The following is a 21,654-nucleotide window of genomic DNA, read 5'->3' as shown; positions in this document are numbered from 1 at the left end:
CTATTCAGTGCAGCCAATGGAAGACTTTTAGACCTCCATAATTGAGCATTTCTGGTCAAATATCTCTAGCTGCCTTTCCACATTTCAGGCTTTTGGTGGCTTCTTTCTACTTGGATATGTATGGATATGTATTCCTATTTGCATGCCTGTTGATTTTTTTTTAATTTTTTTTACCACAGTGCTGTAAATGATTGTTTCATTTAGCAATTTTTCAAAGTAATTACTCCAAACATCAAGGATATCTTTTTCTCCAGTTTTCATGTCACCTTTATCACCTGTAATTCTTTTTACAGCTCTTTTCTCCATTTCTGAGTTTTTATCAACAACCTCCAGAATATCTTGCCACCTTCTTGATATTTATTTTCCAAGAGAACTTTTGATATGCTTTCTTCTTTTCCTTCACTGCCTCTTTAACTTCCTGTGTCCAACATGGAGCCTGATTTTTCTATTCTTGCTGACAACCTCACCAACAAGTCTCTCTGGCTGAATCAATCAGTGTTTTCTTCAGAGCTTGCCACTGAATCTCCAAGGTTTGGTTGCTGTTCTCAAACTCTTTCATTTTTTCTTGAATAATATTTGTGTATTTTAGTCTACAGTTTACATCTGGGAGCTGCTCAACTTTTATTCGCTTTAAAACTTTCTTACATGTTCCTCTTTTCAATATAAAATTCAATTTTATTCTACTCAAGACTAAATGGTGATCACCCCCAATTTCAAATTCTCTGTACACTCTAATGTCCTGCACCAGTGAGAAAACATCACTATCAACAATAACATAGTCAATGAGACTTTTTTATTCTTTGCTTCTTCTCTTCATGTGGATTTGTGCACATTTTTATGTTGGAACATGGTGTTAGTAATAACCAGTCCATATCCTGAACAGAAATCCAACAATAACATAGTTGCCATCATTATCAGCTTTGCTCTTTTCTACATATTTTTCCAAAATATTTTTTTATTTTTGAGGGAAATGGAAGAAAATGAGATGGTGATTGTCAGAGGAGACTTGAACGGACACATAGGGAGACAGAATAGAGACTGTGAAAGGGTGCATGGTGGCCGCGGAGTGGGAATGATGAACCAGGAAGGAGAGAGGGTTGAGGAATTTGCAGTAGCGTTTGATCTGGCAATTGTGAACTCATTTTTCTACAAGAGGGAAGAACATTTGATAACATTTAGGAGTGGTAACAACAGTTTATAAATTGACTACATTTTGACTAGAAGAAAACATCTTAAGGTTGTGACAAATTGTAAAGTAATTCCAACAGATCAAGTGGCACAGCAACACTGACTGCTGTGCGCAGACTTTAAAATAAGATCGAAGATAAGTACCTCTGGAAGCCATGGGATGAAAACAATTAAGTGGTTTCGCTTAAAAGAAGAGAGTGTGAGAGGGTGTTAGAGAGGGTTTTGGAAGGACTGCAAAGTGTACAAGATTGGTGGAAACATAATTCAAAAGTAATCCTGAGCCGTGCAATTGAGGTGCTTGGTGAGACATCTGAAAAGATTAGAGAGCAGAAGGAGGGTTGGTGGTGGAATAATAATGTACAAGTGCCAGCGACAGCAAAGAGGAAGGCAAAGCAGAAGTGGGATGAGTCAAGAGTGGAAGAGAATAGAGGTGTACAGAGAGAGAAAACAAGAAGTCCAGAGAGTTGTGGCACAGGCGAAGGCCATGGCATATCAAGATCTGTATCATCAATTAGAAACAAAGGAAGAACAGAGAAAAATTTACCAACTAGCGAAATGTAGAAATAAAGCAGCAAAGGACATCTTTACATGTGAGGCAGATCAAAGATGCTGAAGGAAGAGTATTATGGAGGGATGTGGACATAAGAAACAGATGGAGAATATACTTTGAGAGACTTTTGAATGAGGAAAATACAAGGACTCACCAGAGAAGATGGGCAGCCTTTTGAGGGGATGGTGCAGAACATCAGTAGAGTGGAAGTGATGGAGGCCATGAAGAGGATGAGGAATGGAAAATCGGTGGGCCCCGACAGGATTCCAGTGGAGGCATGGAAGGCACTGGGGGAAGAGGAAATTGACCTGCTGTGGGACTGTTCATGAAAGTTTGTCAACAGGAAAATATACCTGAGGAATGGAGGGAGAGTACTCTTATCCCCATCTACAAGGGTAAAGGGGATGCACAAGACTGTAAAAATTAGAGAAGAATAAAGTTGATGTCCCACACAATGAAAATCCTAGAAAGGGTTCTTGATGGAAGATTGAGGAAGGAGGTGGAGATTGCAAAGGAACAATTTGGCTTCATGCCTGGTAGAACAACAACAGATGCTATCTTTGGGTTATGGGAGATGATGGAAAAGTTTCAAGAGAAACAACAGGAGCTACATCTGGCATTTATTGATCTGGAGAAAGCATACGATAGAGTGCCAAGGCAAGAAGTCTGGAGGCATCTGAGCAAGAAGAAGAAGGTTCCAGAGAAATATGTCAGGTTGGTGCACGAGATGTACAGAAATGTGAAGACAAGTGTTCGGACCTGTCTGGGACAGATAGAAAGTTTTCAAGTAACAGCTGGCTTGCTTCAAGGGTCAGCATTAAGTCCGTTTCTGTTTAACATTGTGATGGAGGAAGTGAGAGATGCACCTTGGACAATGTGGTATGCAGATGACATCTTGCTGTGTGCAGATTCAAGAGAAGAGTGGGAACTAAACTGGAAAGATGGAGAAAAGTACTGGAAGAGAGAGGTATGAGACTGAGCAGAAGTAAGACAGATTATATGTGTTGCATAGTGGGTGGTGGCCAGTAGACAGATCTGGAACTGGAAGGAAATGTCATCAGTAAGGTGAGGGACTTTAGAGAAGAAGATGGAGGAGCTGAGAAGGAAGTGGGATGCCGGATACAAGCAGGTTGGAGGAACTAGAGGGAGATGCCTGGAGTGTTATGCGATAAGAGGGTGCCAATCAATCTGAAATGCAAAATCTATAGGACAGTAGTGAGGCCAGCTATGACGTATGCTATAGAAACTGTGGCCCTGAGGAAAAATAACATCAGCAGGATGGAAGTAGCAGAGATGAGAAAGCTTAGGTGGATGTGCGGTGTGAGAATGCACAAGACTGTGGGAACATAGGCACAAACAAGTCTCATTTGTCCAGTTCCCGATTCTGATATTTGCCCAGATTACTCTACTTGATATCGCCTGCCATTCAAGAAGATTATCCACATATTTAGTGTTGAATATTATGGCTACTCGTTCTTTTCCTTGATTGTCATTGCTTGAATATAAAATTTTGTATTTATTGCTCAGAAAGATCTCACCAGTTTTTGTATTTTCTATTTCAGTCACCCCTATTATGTCAATCTGGTACTTATCCAATTCCTCAGCTTGCTCTATTTCTTTGCCATTCAGGCTTCTTATGTTGATAGTACTGATCTCAAACTCTATCGATGTTGAGTTGAGGTGTGTTTAAGGATTTGTGTCATTAGTTGACTTTTAGCTCTTCGACTTGGTTCGCTGGCAAAAACATTGGGGACCTTGTTTAACTGGGTAATGTCCCAGCTGGCATGAAATTCTGTCATGTTTTACCATCATTTTACATTGTTTATTAAGCCAATAAGAATGCAATTTGGTCAGCTAAATCCCCAATTACCAGCCCATCCTCATTCATTAGTATCCAGATAGATACCTAACAGGATGCACCATGAGAAGGTGAGGATTGGACATTAGGTCAGAAGCCCTTTTCGGTTCTCTGCATTTCTTTAAAGACTATGTGGAGGTCTCCTCTCAGTTATACATCTTTGACCCTTAAGCACCTCTCAATATCTCAATATAATATATATAATAATCTTAATATCTCAATATAATGGATACTTAAAAATGTTCGTTAATTCTTCTGAATACTATCAGTATGTTCTCCAGTACATACAGCTGTGAATGAAACTTGCATTTTAAATACATGATGCATGTATCTTTTTTAAAGTGTGCTCAAATAGCACACTATTTGAAGATGCCCTTGCAAATAATGAAGCACAAGAGTGTATTTTCAGGACGTCAACGGCTAGACAGCTGTTCTGGTTTTATTTAAACTTTTAATAATATTTAGACAGACGTCTTGGATACGCTACTGCATGCTATAAAAAAAGAAGTACCTTGAGCTAATTCCGAAATGAAGTTACAAACTGACTACATATACAAATAATGATATGATGCCATTTTAGAGTCCTTGGATGTATTCCACATACGTGAATGATTAACTAAGTCACTCAGAAAAATACATTCAATTTTCCCTCTTAATTTTGTAAGATATTCCATTGGTATTTTCACAGCAATTATATTGTGATGATCATGCCAACTTAGGGAGAGAAGAGTGATAAAAAACATAGCTGATACAGAATCGCTGAAGATTGATTTCAAGAGACTGATTATATGGACAAATGACAATGAAGGTTAGTTAAATATTGCCATGCGTAAAGTTATGTTATATTCATGTGAATTTGTTGGAAATAACGAATGAGTTATTGTGGACAGTAAATTAAAGTTTAGGAACATATTGCTAAAGTAGTTAAGAAATCCCAAATAATCATGCTGTTTAGAGATTACTAACTTGTAGGAATAAGGAAATTATTCTTCCACTTTACAAGGTTCTGTTAAGATTGAAATAAAGGTCGAAACCGGTCTGGGTAGTGCCTTTCCCATAATGCATAGCATTATACATGTCCATAAGGATATGTGCTCTGCATTATGGGATACTAAGGCAATTGATGTGAAGTCATTGGCTCTATATACGAGTAGCCTAGTTGTGAGGTTACTTCATGTGCAAAATTTGTTTGCTTACACTTGGATAAAGGATGAAACCAAGAATATAATTTCTTGGCATCTATAGTATAACCAAGTGAAAAACTTTCAACATTTAAAAAAAATTTTTTTCTTTATGTTGGGCCCACATACGAGAGGTTGGCTGGTCAACCTATGGTACTTTAGTACCGTATAAGGGTAGTGGGAATGGGAAAGGAGAAACTTGTTGACGTTCGATTTAAAAGCCTGTATATCGTATTCCTTGGGAAATATATCAGGGGAAGACTGTTCCACAGTTCAGCAGTAGCAGGGATGAGGGAGAAGGAAAAGAAACCTGTTCTGTGGGTTTCAAGGTGTACTGTGAAGGAATGTTGGGCGGTGGCTGTACATGTTCCAATGGATTTAGTACAGAGTGGGGGAATTATTGATGCTGTTTCAGATGAGCATTTTCCATGAAAATATTTATAGAATATACAAATTGCAGAGACTAAACATCTAAGTGAAAGTGGGGGGGGGGGGGGAGAGGGTGAGTTGGTAAGAGATGAATCATTTATCAGTCTAACTGCTCTCCTCCGAATTGAGTCAAGCATCTTGAAGGAGCTTTTAGGAGCCCCACTCCAAATGTGAGAACAGTATTCGATAGCTGGGTGGATTTGTGATTTGTATATGGTTAACAGATGTTTTGAAGTGAAGTAACGTCTTGAGCAAAAGAGAAAGCCTAGTTTTTTGGAAGATGAGGATGCAATGGTTGTGATGTGTTTATGCCAGGAAAGGCCTGATGTCATGGTAAATTCCAAGAAGAGAGATTTCATCTTGTCTGGGAATTTGAGTGTTATCAAAAATAATATTGGGGGAAAATGGTTCTTTTTTGTGGGAAATAAGACAGAACTGGATTTTACTAGCGTTGAAGTTGATGAGATTATCTGAGCCCCATTGGAAGATGTCTTGGAGGTCCGAATTAAGGGAAGTTGTAAACATGACTGGTCTATGGATTATGTATGTGAGTACATGAGGGAATATGGTCTTAGCATAAGGAATAATTGGTAGAGATATGATAGAAGTATACAAATGCATAAGGGAATCTTATGAAGACACATTTTTTTTGTAGGTTTTGTTTGGTGGAGGTAGAAATCCATATCAACCCTGAAAGCTAGCTAGGAGCAAGGTTAAGAAACATATCAGGTCCAGGTTTTTCATGTGGTGAGTGTGTGAAATAGGCTACTGTTGCGCAACTCTGGTGAATGTGCTGAAGTGATATGATGGGTATTTAAATATGAGTGTCAAAATGGGCCCTATCCAGATAAGTCTTTGGACTGCTGGAGGGGCCTTAATAATAATAGTAATAATAATAATAACAACAACAACATCACTTACTGACAAGGATGCCAGGTAAACAAGATTCCATAATAAATACATCTCAATTTTTCCAAACCAATTGAAAACTTCAGGTGGTGGACTTGAAATAATCTGTTTCAGATATTTCAACAAATTTGGATGACAAAGCAACTTCTCAAATATCTATAAAAAACACAGAAAACCAAAGTTAGTTGCATGTTCAAACTCTACATTCTAGGAATAAAGTTCGTGAAGACATTTTACATAATAAAAAAATGTGGCCTTATTTTAAAGCAATATGTACAAACTCATCATTTTTATATTTAACAGAGGTGTATACAATGGAAACAGTTTAACACAAAAGGAATCTCTCTCTCTGTAAGCCAATGTGTCAAACTTTAATGATAAAATATCATTATACAGTTTGTAGAGTATCTGGTGATATCAAAAATATCTGTAACTGTACTGTCTTTTTCAAACAGTCAACTGTGTGGGAGCTAATGTAATTTAACAATGACTTAAAGTAATTTACAAATGTAGCTACATGTACTGCAACTTGCCATCAAGTGACCGAGTTCATGCACTAAGGTAATCAGGAATGCAACACTAGGCCTTAATGACAAATGTGATCCATGAGAAATGAATGGTCAGCCATTCTGGAAAACATTAGCCCAAGCCTAAAAACCAAATGTGTCTCCAATAAAGATACATATAGAGGGATAAGATACTGAATTATAAACTATCAATGTGAACAAGAGGATGGCTAACTGACAGATATCAAAAAGTAGCATATGGAAGGTGGGTTTTGCAGACTCACACCTGCCATACACTACACAATGTTACTGGGATGGATGTCATAAACCGTAAACGTCACAGCTGTGTGCTTGCTGTTGATACACAGACAGCACGGTAATCAGGAATGTGACTGACATGCAGTACTGCTGAATGATTTTAACAAGTCTGAAATGTGGACATGTAAAAATGATTGTCAATTCAGTGTTAGTAAATGTAAAGCTATACACCTTTGTATGATGATATATCCAATGGCATATTATATTGGTGGGACTATGCTAGAAGAAACTGATCAGGCTAGGGCACATGAAGTTTTAGTAGATAGGAAGTTGATGTTCAGGGACCATACAGCAAAGACTGCAATAGATTTCAGGGGATAAATGCAATGCAGAAATGAACACTGACATGTAAGGATGTCATTTTGCCTTTTGCAAGACCTTGATGTGACCTCATCCAGAAGACTACTGCGTGCAGAAGATCTGGTCTGCTAAAGATGATATCCGGACTGTGAATGTGCCTTACAAGGACAGATTGAGAATGGGTCGACTACAGACAAATGCTAACAAATGAGAAAAAGGAGTAATATGATTGACACCTATGAACATCATACAAGATACCCTGGATGGAAAATTTCATTTTAATACATTATTTATATAACTTTGTACAAATTAAACAACTGAGGATCAATTACTGAGCCTTGTGGTACTCCATTAGTCCTGCCATCTCCCTGCTTCAGTGGTGTAGCTGGGGGGGGGGGGTACGTCCCAGGCAGCACTTTTCACGTGAGACAATTCTATTTTTCGAAGATTCTTTTATTTATGTTAACTTAGTAATTTTATTGCTTAATTAATAATTAGATGTTGGAAGTTTTTTCCCACTTAGTAGACTATAATAAATTTAGTTTAATCCTTTATCCAAGTGTAAGCAAACAAAGTTTGCACCTGAAGTATCTTCAGGACTGAGGCAACTCGTGGTAAAGGTGGATCAAGATCTCATCACTACTTGTCTTAGAATCTCCCAAAATGCAAAGCACATCTCCTTGCAGATATGTATAATGCTATGCATTAAGGAAGGGGCCACTACCCAGACTGGGTCGGTGGAAACTAGACCCAGAGATGGTGATACTAAGGTGGATTATCCAAGTGTAAGCAAACAGATCAAACAGGATAAAGGATTAAACTAAATTTATTATAGTCTAACTAAGTGGGAAAAAACTTCCAACATCGTTCTCTAAATCTAGAGTAATTAATAATAAGGTGAGATACCTTTTGGCAACTCGCATAGGTAAATATGACTTCTCCATTACTTCCACCTTAGTATCACTACCTCTGTGTCTGGCTCCCACTGATGAGACCTCAATAAAGGTCGCAACAGGTCTGGGTAGTGGCTCTTCCCTTAATGCACAGCATTATACATGTCTGCATGTAGATGTGTTTTGCATTATGGGAGAATACTAAGACAAGTAATGTAGTTTTAACTGAGGATCGGCTGTTGCTGTCACCCAAGTCCTGTGTGTGTGTGGGGGGGGGTTAATGAATGGCAGATCATGAAGTTAACTGAAGCATGGCTATTGCTGTTACCCCTCATATGACATATGTATGAGAAAATGAGCGGCTCTGCTCGGTGGTGGGGTGAGCCTGCCACGGGGCAGAGCTAACCAGTTCTGAGAGCTCTTTTCAGTGACAGGGTGAGCCTGTTACTGAGGGGAACAATGCTGAGTTTTTGGAGTTTGACCTGTACTTGAACATTCAATAAAGGTCGAAACCAGTTTGGGTAGTGGCCCTTCCCTTAATGCATAGCATTATACATGTCCGCAAGGAGATGTGCTTTGCAGTATGGGAGATACTAAGACAAGTAGTGATGAGAGCTTGGTCCACCTTTACCACGAGTTGCCTCAGGACTGAAGTATCTTCAGTCCTGAAGATACTTCAGGTGCAAAGTTTGTTTGCTTACACTTGGATAAAGGATTAAATTAAATTTATTATAATTAATAATTAGTTTTTAACAATTATACTTACAACTAAAATAAAGATAAACATAGTGTTTTAATTTATTTCCCCATATGTCGTTTTGGCTTTTTGTAGTATTTCTGGTGTTGAGAGGGATGGCAAACTCAGGAATCACCCTGGGCAACAAAAGCTCTAGCTACGCCACTGCTTCTCAGAGACTCAACTTCCCCCATACACCACTCTTTGACATCTGTCCATCAGCCATCTTTATATCCATCCCCATTTGCTCCAATTTATGCAACAGAGTTCTATGTGGAATCTTGTCCAATGACTTTGCAAAGTCTAGAAGTATCACTGAGTAGCCAATTCCTTATCCAACTTAATTGTCTTTTAATTATAAAATATAAGCAATTTACTAAGGCAAGACCTACCATTCACAAATCCATGTTGGCATTATAAAGTATCATATTCCTGCCCACCTGAGTCCCAAATTCTTTCTTTTACAACTGTCTCCAATACTTAAACCATCACTATCAAGATACTGATTGGTCTATAATTTGCTACTTCTGTCTTGGAGATTTGTTTTTTGTTTTGTTTGTTGTTTTATGGTGCAAAGGATGGTTGTGGTCAAACTGTGCAGTAAATGATCATTGCAGTATATATACAAGTTAAAAGATATTAAAATATAGAAACATCTGTTGAGTTTGATAAAATCTGCCTGAGCATGACTCACATGGATTATGAATATACCTTAAAAAAAAAAAAAAAAAAAAAAAAAAAAAATCAACTACACTCATTCCTGAAATGGGGACAGTCAATGAAAATATGATGAATGGTGAGTCTGGCATTACAAAGCTCACAGAGGCATGTTATCATCCCTCAGAAGGAATGAGTGGGTAAGATGGCTATGATCCATTTGGGGCCAAGCAAGTACAACTTCCTTTGTTCAAATTCTGTGCAGATTGCTATAATTTAATTTCTAGCTTAATTTGGTAGCTCTTATTATTTATCTCTCTATTCCATGATGACTGCCACCAGAAAAGAAATTTGTGTATGATAAGCTGTCTGCAGTAAGTATATGGTACAGATGGATGGTGGATTTTTGAGAAATGAGCTGACTTAGCTGCTGTATCTGCAATCTCGCTTCCAATTCTTCATTATCCCAATATGGCCTGGCATCCAACAGAAGCATACATCTAAGTGAAGCTTCCATAAAGAGGTGGTATTGGATTTGAGAGAGAGCACTGTATGTTTTTGTGGCAATAGTTTTTATTGACCAAAGAGACCTTTGCGAATCTGAATGTATTATGCACCTTTGGTAATGATGCAATTTGATATAAATTTAGTGCAAGCTCTATTGCATATAGCTCAGCTGTAATGTTGATACATTCTAGTGAGATTTGTGCAGATAAAGCTGTTTGGAAAGATGGCAGAAGATATCACTAGGATCTCCAATTCTGAACTGTTCATGTAGAAAAAATCAGAATATTAAATTCTGTGAGCTTAAAAGAGCTGCTGTAGACTACAATGAGGCAATGAGGTTTGTTGTTGTTGTGGAGTTTTATCGAAAAATACTCCAGTTACAGGAGGAATGGAAAATTTTGGTAGCTTTCTGAAAGAGAAGCTAATGTAGGCATGTATGACTGCCAGTGGTGCTGTGTTTAGTGGTGTATGGACTACTTTATCTACTGAAATCTCAAGAGCTTGTAGGAGAGCTTTGATCTGTAAATTAAAGGGTATCATAGCAGCCTGTTGAGTGTTGTACAGATTCTCCCATCATGGACAGTAAATGGTTTGTCATGTGGGGTGGTCTGGCAGAGATTTTATTTTCATTGCATATAACAGAGACAACTGTTCACATTGAAGCAACAAAGGTGGTTCATTTGCCTAGACACAGAGACTAGGAATAAGTGACAAGTAAAATACTCCACTTATAATTCTGATGGCTTGATGATGAATATGGCCTGGCCATTACAGTGTACTCTCCTCGCTTACAGAAGCATAGACCTGGGACACATAATCAAGTTTTGATCTTATCAATGCCCTGTACAAATGAAATAAAGAACATCTGTCAGCACCTCAAAAGGTGGAAGATAGAGTGCATAGCATGTTTATTGCTTTATGGCACTTATCCTGTAACTGATGTATGAACGGGGGGGGGGGGGGGGATTTGAGTTTGCTGTCAAATACAAGTCTCAAGAACTTGGCTTCCAGAGTGACTGGGATTAATGATTGTCCTAGTTGAAGTTCTGAGTCAGGATGAAGACCACATAAGCAGCAAAAGTTCAGACAAACTATCTTCTGCTGTAAAAATCTGAATCCATTTGCAACTGTCCATTTTGAAAGACGGTCAATGGCTTGCTGAAGTTGTCTTTCTATGACTGTCATATTACATGAATGGTAGAAGATGGCAAAGTCACCACATAGAGAGCATTACTTACTGTTGAGGAAAGTTGCTCTATTATCAAATCAACCTTATTTGCAAAAAAGCATGAACCTTGTGGTATTTCCTATTCATGGTTATATGGTCAGGAGAGAGAGTGGTTCCCACTTAGACTTGGAAGATTTAGTTAAATAAAATGTTCTCGATAAAAAAGGAACATTCTCTCTGAGATCAAAATGTAGTTTTTTTGGTTCTTCCAATTCTTCATTATCCCAACATGGCATCCAACATAAGCATACATCTAAGTGAAGCTTCCATAAAGAGGTGGTGTTGGATTTGAGAGAGAGCATTGTATGTTTTTGTGGAACTAGAGTTTTTAGATGCTTCTACACAGACAAGACAACCAGTCATAGAATGACATTTTTGAAAACCAGATTGTGTTTTGGAAAAAAAAAAAAAGGTTGTTTCTCTGCAGAACAATAAGAGACAAGATTCAGTTAAATAAGTTCTTCATAAAAAGAGGGAGATTCTCTCTGAGATCAAATTGTAGGTTTTTCAGTATTCCAGATCTCCAAGAAGAGTTGTATGTTTTTTCCATACTAGATGCTCACATTTTAGGAAGACATCTTTAAATGGATACTTCCAGACAAACAAGATGACCAATCGTAGACTGATATATTTTTGGAAACCAGATTGTGTTCTGAAAAAAAAGTTGTTTCTCTCCAGAAACCATAAAAGACAAGAGTTAACAATTTTTCCAGAATTTTGCACAAGCAGCTAATCAGAACAATTAGATGATGATTATTTGGGAATTCTAGATCCTTCCCTGGCTTAGGAAAGGCAATTATGATTGCCTTTTGCCAGGTATCCAGAAATATACTCTCACAGAAAATTCCATTATAAAGGTGCAACAGTTGATCCATGGATGATATTGGCAAATGTTTTACCATCTTGTGATGCATATTGTCTAGTCTGACAGCAGTTGGATGGCATTTAAGCATAGCAGCTTTTATTTCTTCTTTAGTGAACAGCCTGTTGTATTCTTTGTGCCATTTCGAAGAAAACTAACTTTGTTCTTTTTCTGCTTTGTCATTTTAGGCAAGAAACTGGGGGGGGGGGGGGGTAAGTATATGCTCCTGATATTTTAGCAAAAATCTCCCTAAGTGTGTCAGCAATCATTGCTGGATCAGTAACTGTGCAACTATTGTGCTCAAGGATAGAGAGCTGGGTAGTACAGTATATCTAGAGAGTGGGAAAAGGAAGGATGAGCAGATAGTCTATTGCAGTGAATGTTCGGGCAGGAATATGGAAGAAGAGATTGCTTCCTGTGTTTAGGAGGGAGAGATTATTGTTGTGAAACATACATATGCAGAACAACTCTTCCTATGCTGTTTGCTCAAGCATTACCCCACAGAGTATTGTGTCAATTTAAATCCCACATCAAAAGTAAGGAGATGGTAACTGCAATATGACATCATCAAGGTCATCTTGAGAGATTTCAGTGGCAGGAGGGATGTAGATGCAGCATATTGTTAATAGTGTTCTGACTGAGAGTTGGATAGCAACTGCTTCTACTTTCGTATCGAGTGAGACTTGCTGGAAGGAAGCATGGTTGCCAACAAGGATCACATCTCTTCCATGGGCAGGTCCAATCCCTGTCCCATCCTTATGAATGATGGATAGTATTTTGTAATGTTGGATTATCTCTCAGCTTTAGATATGTTTCCTGCAAGCAGAAAGATACACTGGTTGATTACTACTATATAAGTAAACCATTTTAGCAATTCATTAGTAGAGGTATATGTAAGTTCGGTTCACTTAAAACCTTGATATTCCAGGTCTACCTACTCACTGATGAGACCTCAAAAAGGGTTGAAACCGGTCTGGGTAGTGACCTCTTCTCATAATGTAAAACAGTAATACATCTCCTAGGAGGTGCATTTTACATTATGAGAGAATATTAAGGACAGTGACAGAGCTTGCTCCACCTTTGCTCCGAGTTGCCCTGATGTTGTACTTCCCAAGTGATTACTTACACTCGGGCTCGCCGATAGTTTTTTCGGCATGAAACTCGAGGATTTGATGGATTTCGATCCGAGTTTCGTACCCGGCTGTACAATAATGTGGGATTTACCATCTCCCTTATATATATACTGGTTTATATTTCTGCAAGAGAGCCTAGATGTCGTCAATGTTTTAACAGAATCCACGACAACTGCACTGCAGGAATGTTTCATTATTTCTTTTTGGTGGTATTATCTGGCTTCTTATGTCGAGTATTTCTGCATTCATTAGTTTTGGATTTTTTCTTTTTATATAATTAAGGACAGCCAGTATCCATCATTCATCTTCTTCAATGGAACGATAGAGAAAGAGTTATGTCCATACAAAGTAGAGATGCAAGAGGGAAATAGTGCCAGTGGTTTTGAGGCAGTATGGTGTGAGATAGAGGTGAATGGAATCGAATACTTTATCAGATGTTGTTATAGACCAGGTAATGTTGATGGTGGTGATAATGAAATGTACAATCAAATTAGCCAAGTAAATAAGAAAAGGGTGATCATTATGGGTGACTTTAATTATGGCAATATAGACTGGAATGATGAGATAGCAACTGGAAGTAAAGAAAATGAGGTTCTTGAGTTTTTGAGGGATAGCTACCTCAGACAGTATGTAACAGAGGGCACATGAGGATTAAGGGTCTTGGATTTGGTCATCTCATTAGAGGATGTAATTATAAATGAGGTGTCAAATCACCACCAATTGGTGAGAGTGACCATGAGGTGATTACCTGGGTTGTTGCCAGCAGTGTGAAGACCTCTGTGAGAAAAGCGTATATGTGGAACTACAAGAGGGGGGGGGGGGTGATTACGAAGAGCTGAGGAGACAGCTTGCGGGTGTAGCATGGAATGAGTTAGCTGGAAAAGAGATCAATGCAGTTTGGGGAATTTTCAAAAACTATCCAGTAGATGCAATGTCTAAGTGTATTCCAAGGGTGAGAAAGTTAAATGAGGTAGGTGTGAGATGGATGAATAAAGAGATTAAGCATGCGATACAGAGAAAGAGGGCATTCTGGAGGCAGCATAAGAGAAGTGAAAATAATTTTTTTTCCTTGTCTTAGTAGACCAATTCTATGAGGTCTAAAAAGACCAGGCAAGGAGGGGTGACACTTGGTTGGTGAGGGCAGCTAAAGAGAAGTATGAACAGCAGTTAGCTAATGAAGCTAAAAAGAATCCTAAGGAGTTCTTTCGATATGTAGCCAGCAAAAGAAAGAATGATTATGGAAGGATGACATTGATAGGAGAAAATGATATAAAGACAGCTGTTGCAGAATGTGTGGTGGAGATACATAATGAGCAATTCATAAAGATCTTTCAATCTTGTGAATGTGACTTCATGGAGAGATTGAGAGCAGTTGATGATGGGGAGGAGAGACTGACTGTAAGTGAGCAAGAGGCGTATGGGGAGTAGAGTAAAGTAGATGTTAATAAGGCTGTGGGACTTGATAATATATCACCACATATTCTGAAGGAATGTGCCAGGGAGTTGACACCTGTCTTGACATATTTTTTTAATATGAGTCTTGCACTCGGTCAAGTCCCTAAGGAGTGGAAGGAGGGCAAGATTGTGCCACTTCATAAAGGAGGTGATCGAACTCAAGCATTAAACTATAGGTCTATCTGTGTGTCAGGTGTTGTGGTTAAGTTGCTGGAGAAGCTTGTGAGAACTAGGATCCAGAGTTGGGTTGACAACAATGGTATTATCTTTGATGGACAGCATGGATTTGCTAAAGGGAGGTCATGTTTTAGTAATCTACTTACTTATTACAATCAAGTGACTGCTTTCTTGGACAGAGGAGAAGGATACACTAATATACTTGGATTTTGCAAAGGCTTTTGATAGAGTACCTCATGATAAGTTTACAGTCAAACTAGAGCAGATGGGGTTGGATATTAAATTAGCGCATTGGACTGGAGACTGGCTATCTGATAGGTATCAACAAGTTGTGTATGGGGGTGCGATATCCAGGAAAAGTAAAGTCACTAGTGGAGTGCCTCAGGGGTCTGTTTTGGGGCCATTACTGTTTAACTTGTATATTAATGAAAGATTTGGATGGAGATATTCAGTTGTTTGCAGATGATGCAAAGTCGGGACGAACCATGAAGAGAAGCAAAGATGTTGTGGCCTTACAAGAAGACTTGAATAAATTGAGTGATTGATTGGGGATGTGAGTTCAATGTTACAAAATGTAAGGTTTTAAAATTTGGAAAACAAAGATGGGATGCAGAATTTATGCTTGGTGAGGATATATTGTTGGAGGTAGAAGAAATAAGAGATCTGGGGGTGATAGTGGAGAAGGATCTAAAATTTAGGGGATACATAGCCAAAATTGTGAAGACAACACTAAGGCTTCTGGGAATGATGCGGAGGACACTGACGTGTAGAAGTAGGACGATTCTTGTTCCGTTGTATAAGGCTTTGATTAGGCCATACATGGACTGTTGTGCCCAGATTTGGTTTTCAGAATGATGAAGAGATGTTAGAAAGGGTCCACAGGCGACTGACTAAGGTAGTTTCTGACCTCTGGAATGTCGAGTATGAGGAAAGATCGAGAATAATTTGCAGAGTCTTGTGAATAGGAGGAAGAGAGGAGATATGATAGAGACCTACAAGTTGGTAAGGGGTTGTTATAGGATCAATGGTGGAGAAGTTCTACAGAAAATAGTGGGAGATCAGGGGAGAACCAGAAGTCATCCGTGGAAGCTGTATACAGAAGGTGTGAGTAGGGGAGTGAGGGGCAGGTTTTTTCGTGCAGAGTTGTGAATGATTGGAATGCCTTGCCTGAGAGGGTGGTGTCTGCAAGAAATTTGAATGTGTTCAAGGCACAGTATGATGAGCTGTGTGTGTGATAAAAGAACCTCCCAGATGAGTCTTTGACTCCATGAGGTCTTGGGGTAATAATAATAACAATAATAATAATAATAATAATAATAATACTGGAGTCCTGCCAAATGACAGAATTATTTGGAGCTAATTCAGAATAAGTTACTACAATACAAACTTAATCATGTATTACTATCATACTATTTGGCACATGCTTCTTGAGGATATGTATCAGGAAATTGATGCAATCTATATGTGCTAATCAAAACAGGGGTTTCTGGTTATTCTCGATTGAAGAGAGGAAAAGTTGATCTACAAATGATGAGCTCATCTGTTCACCGAAAGTAATACAATCAAAATGGATGCCACCACTATGTCTGCAATGTTGCTGTCCTATGAAAGACATTTGAAACTGTAGCAGTTGCTTAAGCATCAAAGGTTATTTCACCACGACTGAATGATTATGCCTGCTTTGTTTACAATGTTAGCTATTAACACGTTCGCTGCCAACTACGAGTATACTCGTAGTTGGTATATGAGCTTCACAAGCCAACTATGAATATACTTGTATGTCGATTATCGGCGGCAACAAGATTACTTTTATATTACATAACATTTATATTGCTAATTAGATCACAGATGTTGGTGAAGTGGATGTGGAAATTTTTTTTTTTGGTAAGAATTAATGTTGGCGGGTTGTTTGGTTGGATTTTTGATGTTTTATGTGGGTAGATTTTTTGTCTTTTGTGAGTTTTTGAGATCTGCAGTAAAATCGCATTTCCTTGGGTTGGTTTTTTTTGCATTCTCGTTTCAATTAAGAAAATTCTAAATTCATATGAATTTCATTTATTGGGAATTCCCCGAATTACATAACTGACTGCGTATAAAAAAACCAGTTCTTAACAGTTTGAATTTGGTGTTTGAGGAGACAATACAGTTGCCACATTTTTTGCATTTGCATTTTTTAAGTGAAATCAAAATAAAAATCACGTTATAAAATTAATAATTTTGCCAAGAAATAATATGTAATTTTCAAACTTTCATTTTATTAACCGAAGATTTTAATGGAAAGCTGTTTCCTTGGATATAAAAATTCAAATTTTAGATCGTCTTCAAATTGGGGAAGGTGCGACGGCAGTGGGTAAGCATTTTGGAGTCCGTGAATCAACTGTCAGATCTATAAAGAAAAATGAAGAGACTATTAGAAAAGCGGTATGTTCTGGTAGAAAATTGAGTGAGAAATTATCATCATACACAAGAGATGTTCTAGAAAAGGCCGAAAAAGCTTTAGTGATGTGGATAGAAGATAATGTACAAAAAGGAATGCCAGTTGATGGAAATTCCATCAAGTAATCAGCATTGAGATTTTATAAACAGATTAAAAAACTGCAGCCAGATACTTCATCTAAATCGAGGAAAAAATATGAATTGCATGCAAGCAATGGTTGGCTGGCTAAGTTTATTAAAAGACATGCTCTTCATAATATAAAAATTAAAGGTGAAACGGCTTCTGCTGATGAAACAGCTGCTAAAGCATTTCCACAAAAACTTGCTAAAATAATTGATGATGGAAGTTACACTCGTGAACAAGTTTGTAATATCGATGAAACTGACCTTTTTTGGAAAAAAAATGCCAAACAGAACTTACGTATCAGAAATGCAAAAAACCGTTGGTGGGTTCAAAGCAGCAAAGGATCGCATAACACTCCTATTTGGTTCGAACACTTTAGGAGATCGGATGTTAAAAACCACTGCTCATAAATCGATCATTAAGACCACGGCCAATGAAAGGCGTAGATTTTCAAAAATTGCCAGTTCATTGGATGGCCAACAAAAAAGCTTGGGTGACCATTGATATTTTCACTGAGTGGTTCCACAAACATTTTGTGCCAGAAGTTAGACGCTATTTGAATAACAAGAGTCTCGAATTTAAAGTGCTTTTGATTCTTGATAATGCACCCGGCCATCCTGCCATAGAACACCCAAATGTGCAATTTTTTTTCTGCTGCCCAATACCACATCATTGCTACAACCTCTAGATCAGGGTATAATTGCGACTTTTAAAACATATTATGTCAGACGAACATTTCAGTATGTTTTGAACAAGCTAAATGATGATGAAACACTGTCAGTTATGGATGTGTGGAAAAAATTTTCGATTATGGATTGTATTGATCAGGTTCGATTATCGTTATCTGAATTGAGACCAGAAACTATGAATGCATGCTGGAAAGCTATTTGGCCTGCATGTATTAAAGAGAATGCTCCTGTTCCATTCAATCATACTGCAGAATTCCCCAATATAATAAGTTTGCCATGTGAAATTGGCGGAGAAGGATTCAATGATCTTACGTCGGCAGATATCGAAGAATTGTTAATTGATAAACCTCTTAACGAAAACGAAATAGTGGAGATTGTTTCTGAGACTCCTGAAAGCGAAGTTAATGATAATGATCAAGATAATCCTACTTTTACTGCTGATATTATTAAAGAAGGTCTTAAACTGGCCAGTAATTTAGGCAATTATTTTGTCCGACATGATCCAAATGAAGAACTGGGAAGTTTTCACTTGAGCTAAAGTTGTTTTCATACAGAGAATTATATCACACTTTATCTAAAGCATCAACACAGCGATTAGTAACTGAGTTCATGCCTAAAATTACTGAAACAACCAGTGGTCTTTTGTTCAAGACATGACAAGAAGAATTCCACAAGTTGAGACGGAAGTCGATGACGATAATACCATATCTAGTAGTTCTAGTGATATTACAGTCTCACGAAAACAAAAGCTTTCGCGTTTATTGTCAGAAACTGATGGCGAATAACATAATTTTTTTATAGAATCCTTAGCAAACAACTGAAATGAATATGTTTTTTTTAAAGTTATTAAAATTCATTATATGTATGTGTGTTCTCCATAAAATGTAAATAAAAATCTTATGATCCTAACGAATTTAATGTTTGTTTTTTTTTCATTATTTTGCTTATATTTCAGGTTTGGAACCAATCTTCACTTTTTCTATGGAGTCAGCAGTTCTTTTTACGTGTAATTTTTAGGTACGTATCTATCGCGTAAAAAGAGGTTTAGGTGTATAATTATCAATATCAAAAATTCTGCAAATATGGTTAGTCCCTTGATGATTTCACTTGAAGTGATCTAGATGTCAAGCCTTGTATCTTTTATAAGGGTAAGGATGATGCTTGGATAGTGCTTAGCAAAATGAGAAACTGTACAATCTGGAAATAAGTTGATTAATTTTAACATCCTCCAGAATTGTGTAAATTATATAGGTGTGTAAATAAAAATGGCTACTATAATTAACAGAATAATAGGAAAAAATTTAAAAAAAATAATGATAATTTCTTCTTAAAAAGAATGGGGAAACAAAATAAGCTGTTTTCATCAAAATCAAAAATTCTGCAACTTTAGCTCCCTGATGATTTCACGCAAAATAATCTAGATGTCAAACTTTATCCTCTATAAGGATGCTTTGATGGCACTTAGCATTCATTCATCATATTAATGTGTTCTTTTCAGAAATACATTTTTCTGTGAAGCAGGATTTTAGTTAATTATCTTTCTTCCTGATTGCATGAGCTTACAATTCTGTTTTGTCCTTTTGTTGTAGCTCTTGGAATGAAAGGCATTAACATTACTCATGCATCAGATTTTCATATCTTATTTGTAGTGGTTTTAGCTATTACTGAGGAAGGAAACCAGTCTGCCGGACTGGTTGGCATATCCACTCTTCAGCACCAAAAGGCTGCAGGTTCAAATCCCGTCGTGGGCATGGATGTTTATGATTGTCTGTGAAAATACTGGTGGTGGCGGGCAGCAGATGCCGTTGGTGTAGTTACGGTTCATTGTAGTTGGGGAATTGAGTAGCGGATACAGAGAGCTGTAGAGTAGGTGCCCTCCCTTGATGAGTCTTTGGACTCCCTGGAGGTCACATAATAATAATAACAACATGATAAAATTTATGTGACACTAAATTCATAAAGTAACCATATAATGCAGTATCATTTAGTTTGAATCTTTTCTTAAGCACAGCTTTATGCAGATATAGAAACTGTTGATTATTAAAGATGTACAAGAACAATTTTATCAATGCACAAGAACATACCTCTCTATTTAAGTTGTGATGAATATTTGTCCAGGTAATTAACAGCTGTGTAAGCGATACCAAAATTGGAAAAGGTGTTCCCTCTTTAAGGACAGGAAGAACATCACCTAACCACATTATACTTCCAAGAGATGGCAATGAGATCGTATCTCTATTTGTTCCAGAGCCAGAGGAACATAAAATTACTGAATGACAACTGAAAGACATTGACAAAATAAGTACTTAGGCTGAATACAGAATACACATAACCAAAAGATGTATATTATTATTATGACAGGAAGCCCCCCCCCCCACCAAGTGAAGGACTCATACTAGAAGATCTGCTCTAAGTCTCACAAAAACTTAGCATACCATACTTTAAAAACATTCACTATCTACTCATTCATCACTCAGGCAATGCATTATTAACTTTCCCTACCCACTCAGGCAATTCATTATATACATTTATCAAATGCAAAAATCCTACTTCTAACTCCCCTGCTTAAATTCTAGGATGAATCCTTCCTTCCCTGTTCATGTGGTAAGCAATACTTAATATACTCTCTATATCAATCATATCACTCTTCCTATCTACCAAACTCTGCTGATTAATCCCATTAATGTGTCCTTGTTAAATTATATGCCATAGTGCTGTTATAATAGTTAATTCTTGGATTTTTAGAAGGGTACTGATAGCCAGGGATGATAAATATAATTTTATTAATTACATTATATTTAATGCCTTATCATCCATGTTATGACACCATTGGGAGTTAACAAAAATATAGCTTAACAAGCAATTACAGTTGACATAAGCAATATCAAGCTTAATAGATTATAGTCTAAAGAATAGCATGACAAGTTTCAATCCATTGTAGTAATCAGTGTGAGGAAATATATAAAAAAAATTATTATTATTATGTGACACCTCCAGTTACAAAAAAAGATGACAGCATAAAAATAACAGTGACAATGAGTAACAAAATAACCAATTTAAGCTGATTAGTAATGAACAGGGGGTGCTCAAGGAGCAAAGCTAGATAACTGGGAGGAAATGAGAAGAATGCAGAGAACCAACCAAAGCTTCTGACCTAACGTTCCATCTTCATGTTCTTGTGGTGCACTCTGTAAGTAAACAACCACCTGGATACTGAATGAACAAGGATAGGCTGGCAATTTGGGATTTAGCTTACCAGACTGTATCCTTACTGGCATAATTAAATAAAATGATGGCTACAACATGATGAAATTTCATGCCAGTGTTGGATGCCTCCCAGTCCAACAAGGCTCCTACTGTTCTGGTGAGGGGACCAGAGCACACAGAAAAAAAGTCAGCTACTAAAACAAAAGTCAACATCAACAGAGATCAAGACCTGGCACCATCAACAGAAAAGAAATGGAACTAGAAGAAAATTGGATAACTATCAGATTGACATAATAGGTGTTACCAAAACC

General features: G+C 37.5%; 1 protein-coding gene across 1 annotated transcript in view; it reads right to left on the bottom strand.

Moving 5' to 3' along the window:
• Nucleotides 1-21,654, bottom strand: part of LOC150102538 (RNA polymerase II-associated protein 1) — a 754,864-nt gene that overhangs the window by 243,445 nt on the left and 489,765 nt on the right. The window contains exons 23-24 of the mRNA XM_090399226.1: nucleotides 20,221-20,416; nucleotides 6,128-6,271 (exon numbers count right to left, since the gene is read on the bottom strand). Coding sequence (XP_090255352.1) covers nucleotides 6,128-6,271; nucleotides 20,221-20,416 — 340 coding nt within the window. The remainder of the gene's footprint in view (nucleotides 1-6,127; nucleotides 6,272-20,220; nucleotides 20,417-21,654) is intronic.

Source organism: Typopeltis vanoorti, chromosome 10 (assembly GCF_054136105.1).
Source record: "Typopeltis vanoorti isolate ZY-2024b chromosome 10, IOZ_Tvanoo_1.0, whole genome shotgun sequence".
In the NCBI taxonomy this organism is placed as follows: Eukaryota; Metazoa; Arthropoda; class Arachnida; order Uropygi; family Thelyphonidae; genus Typopeltis; species Typopeltis vanoorti.
This window is presented reverse-complemented; position numbering and strand designations above follow the sequence as displayed.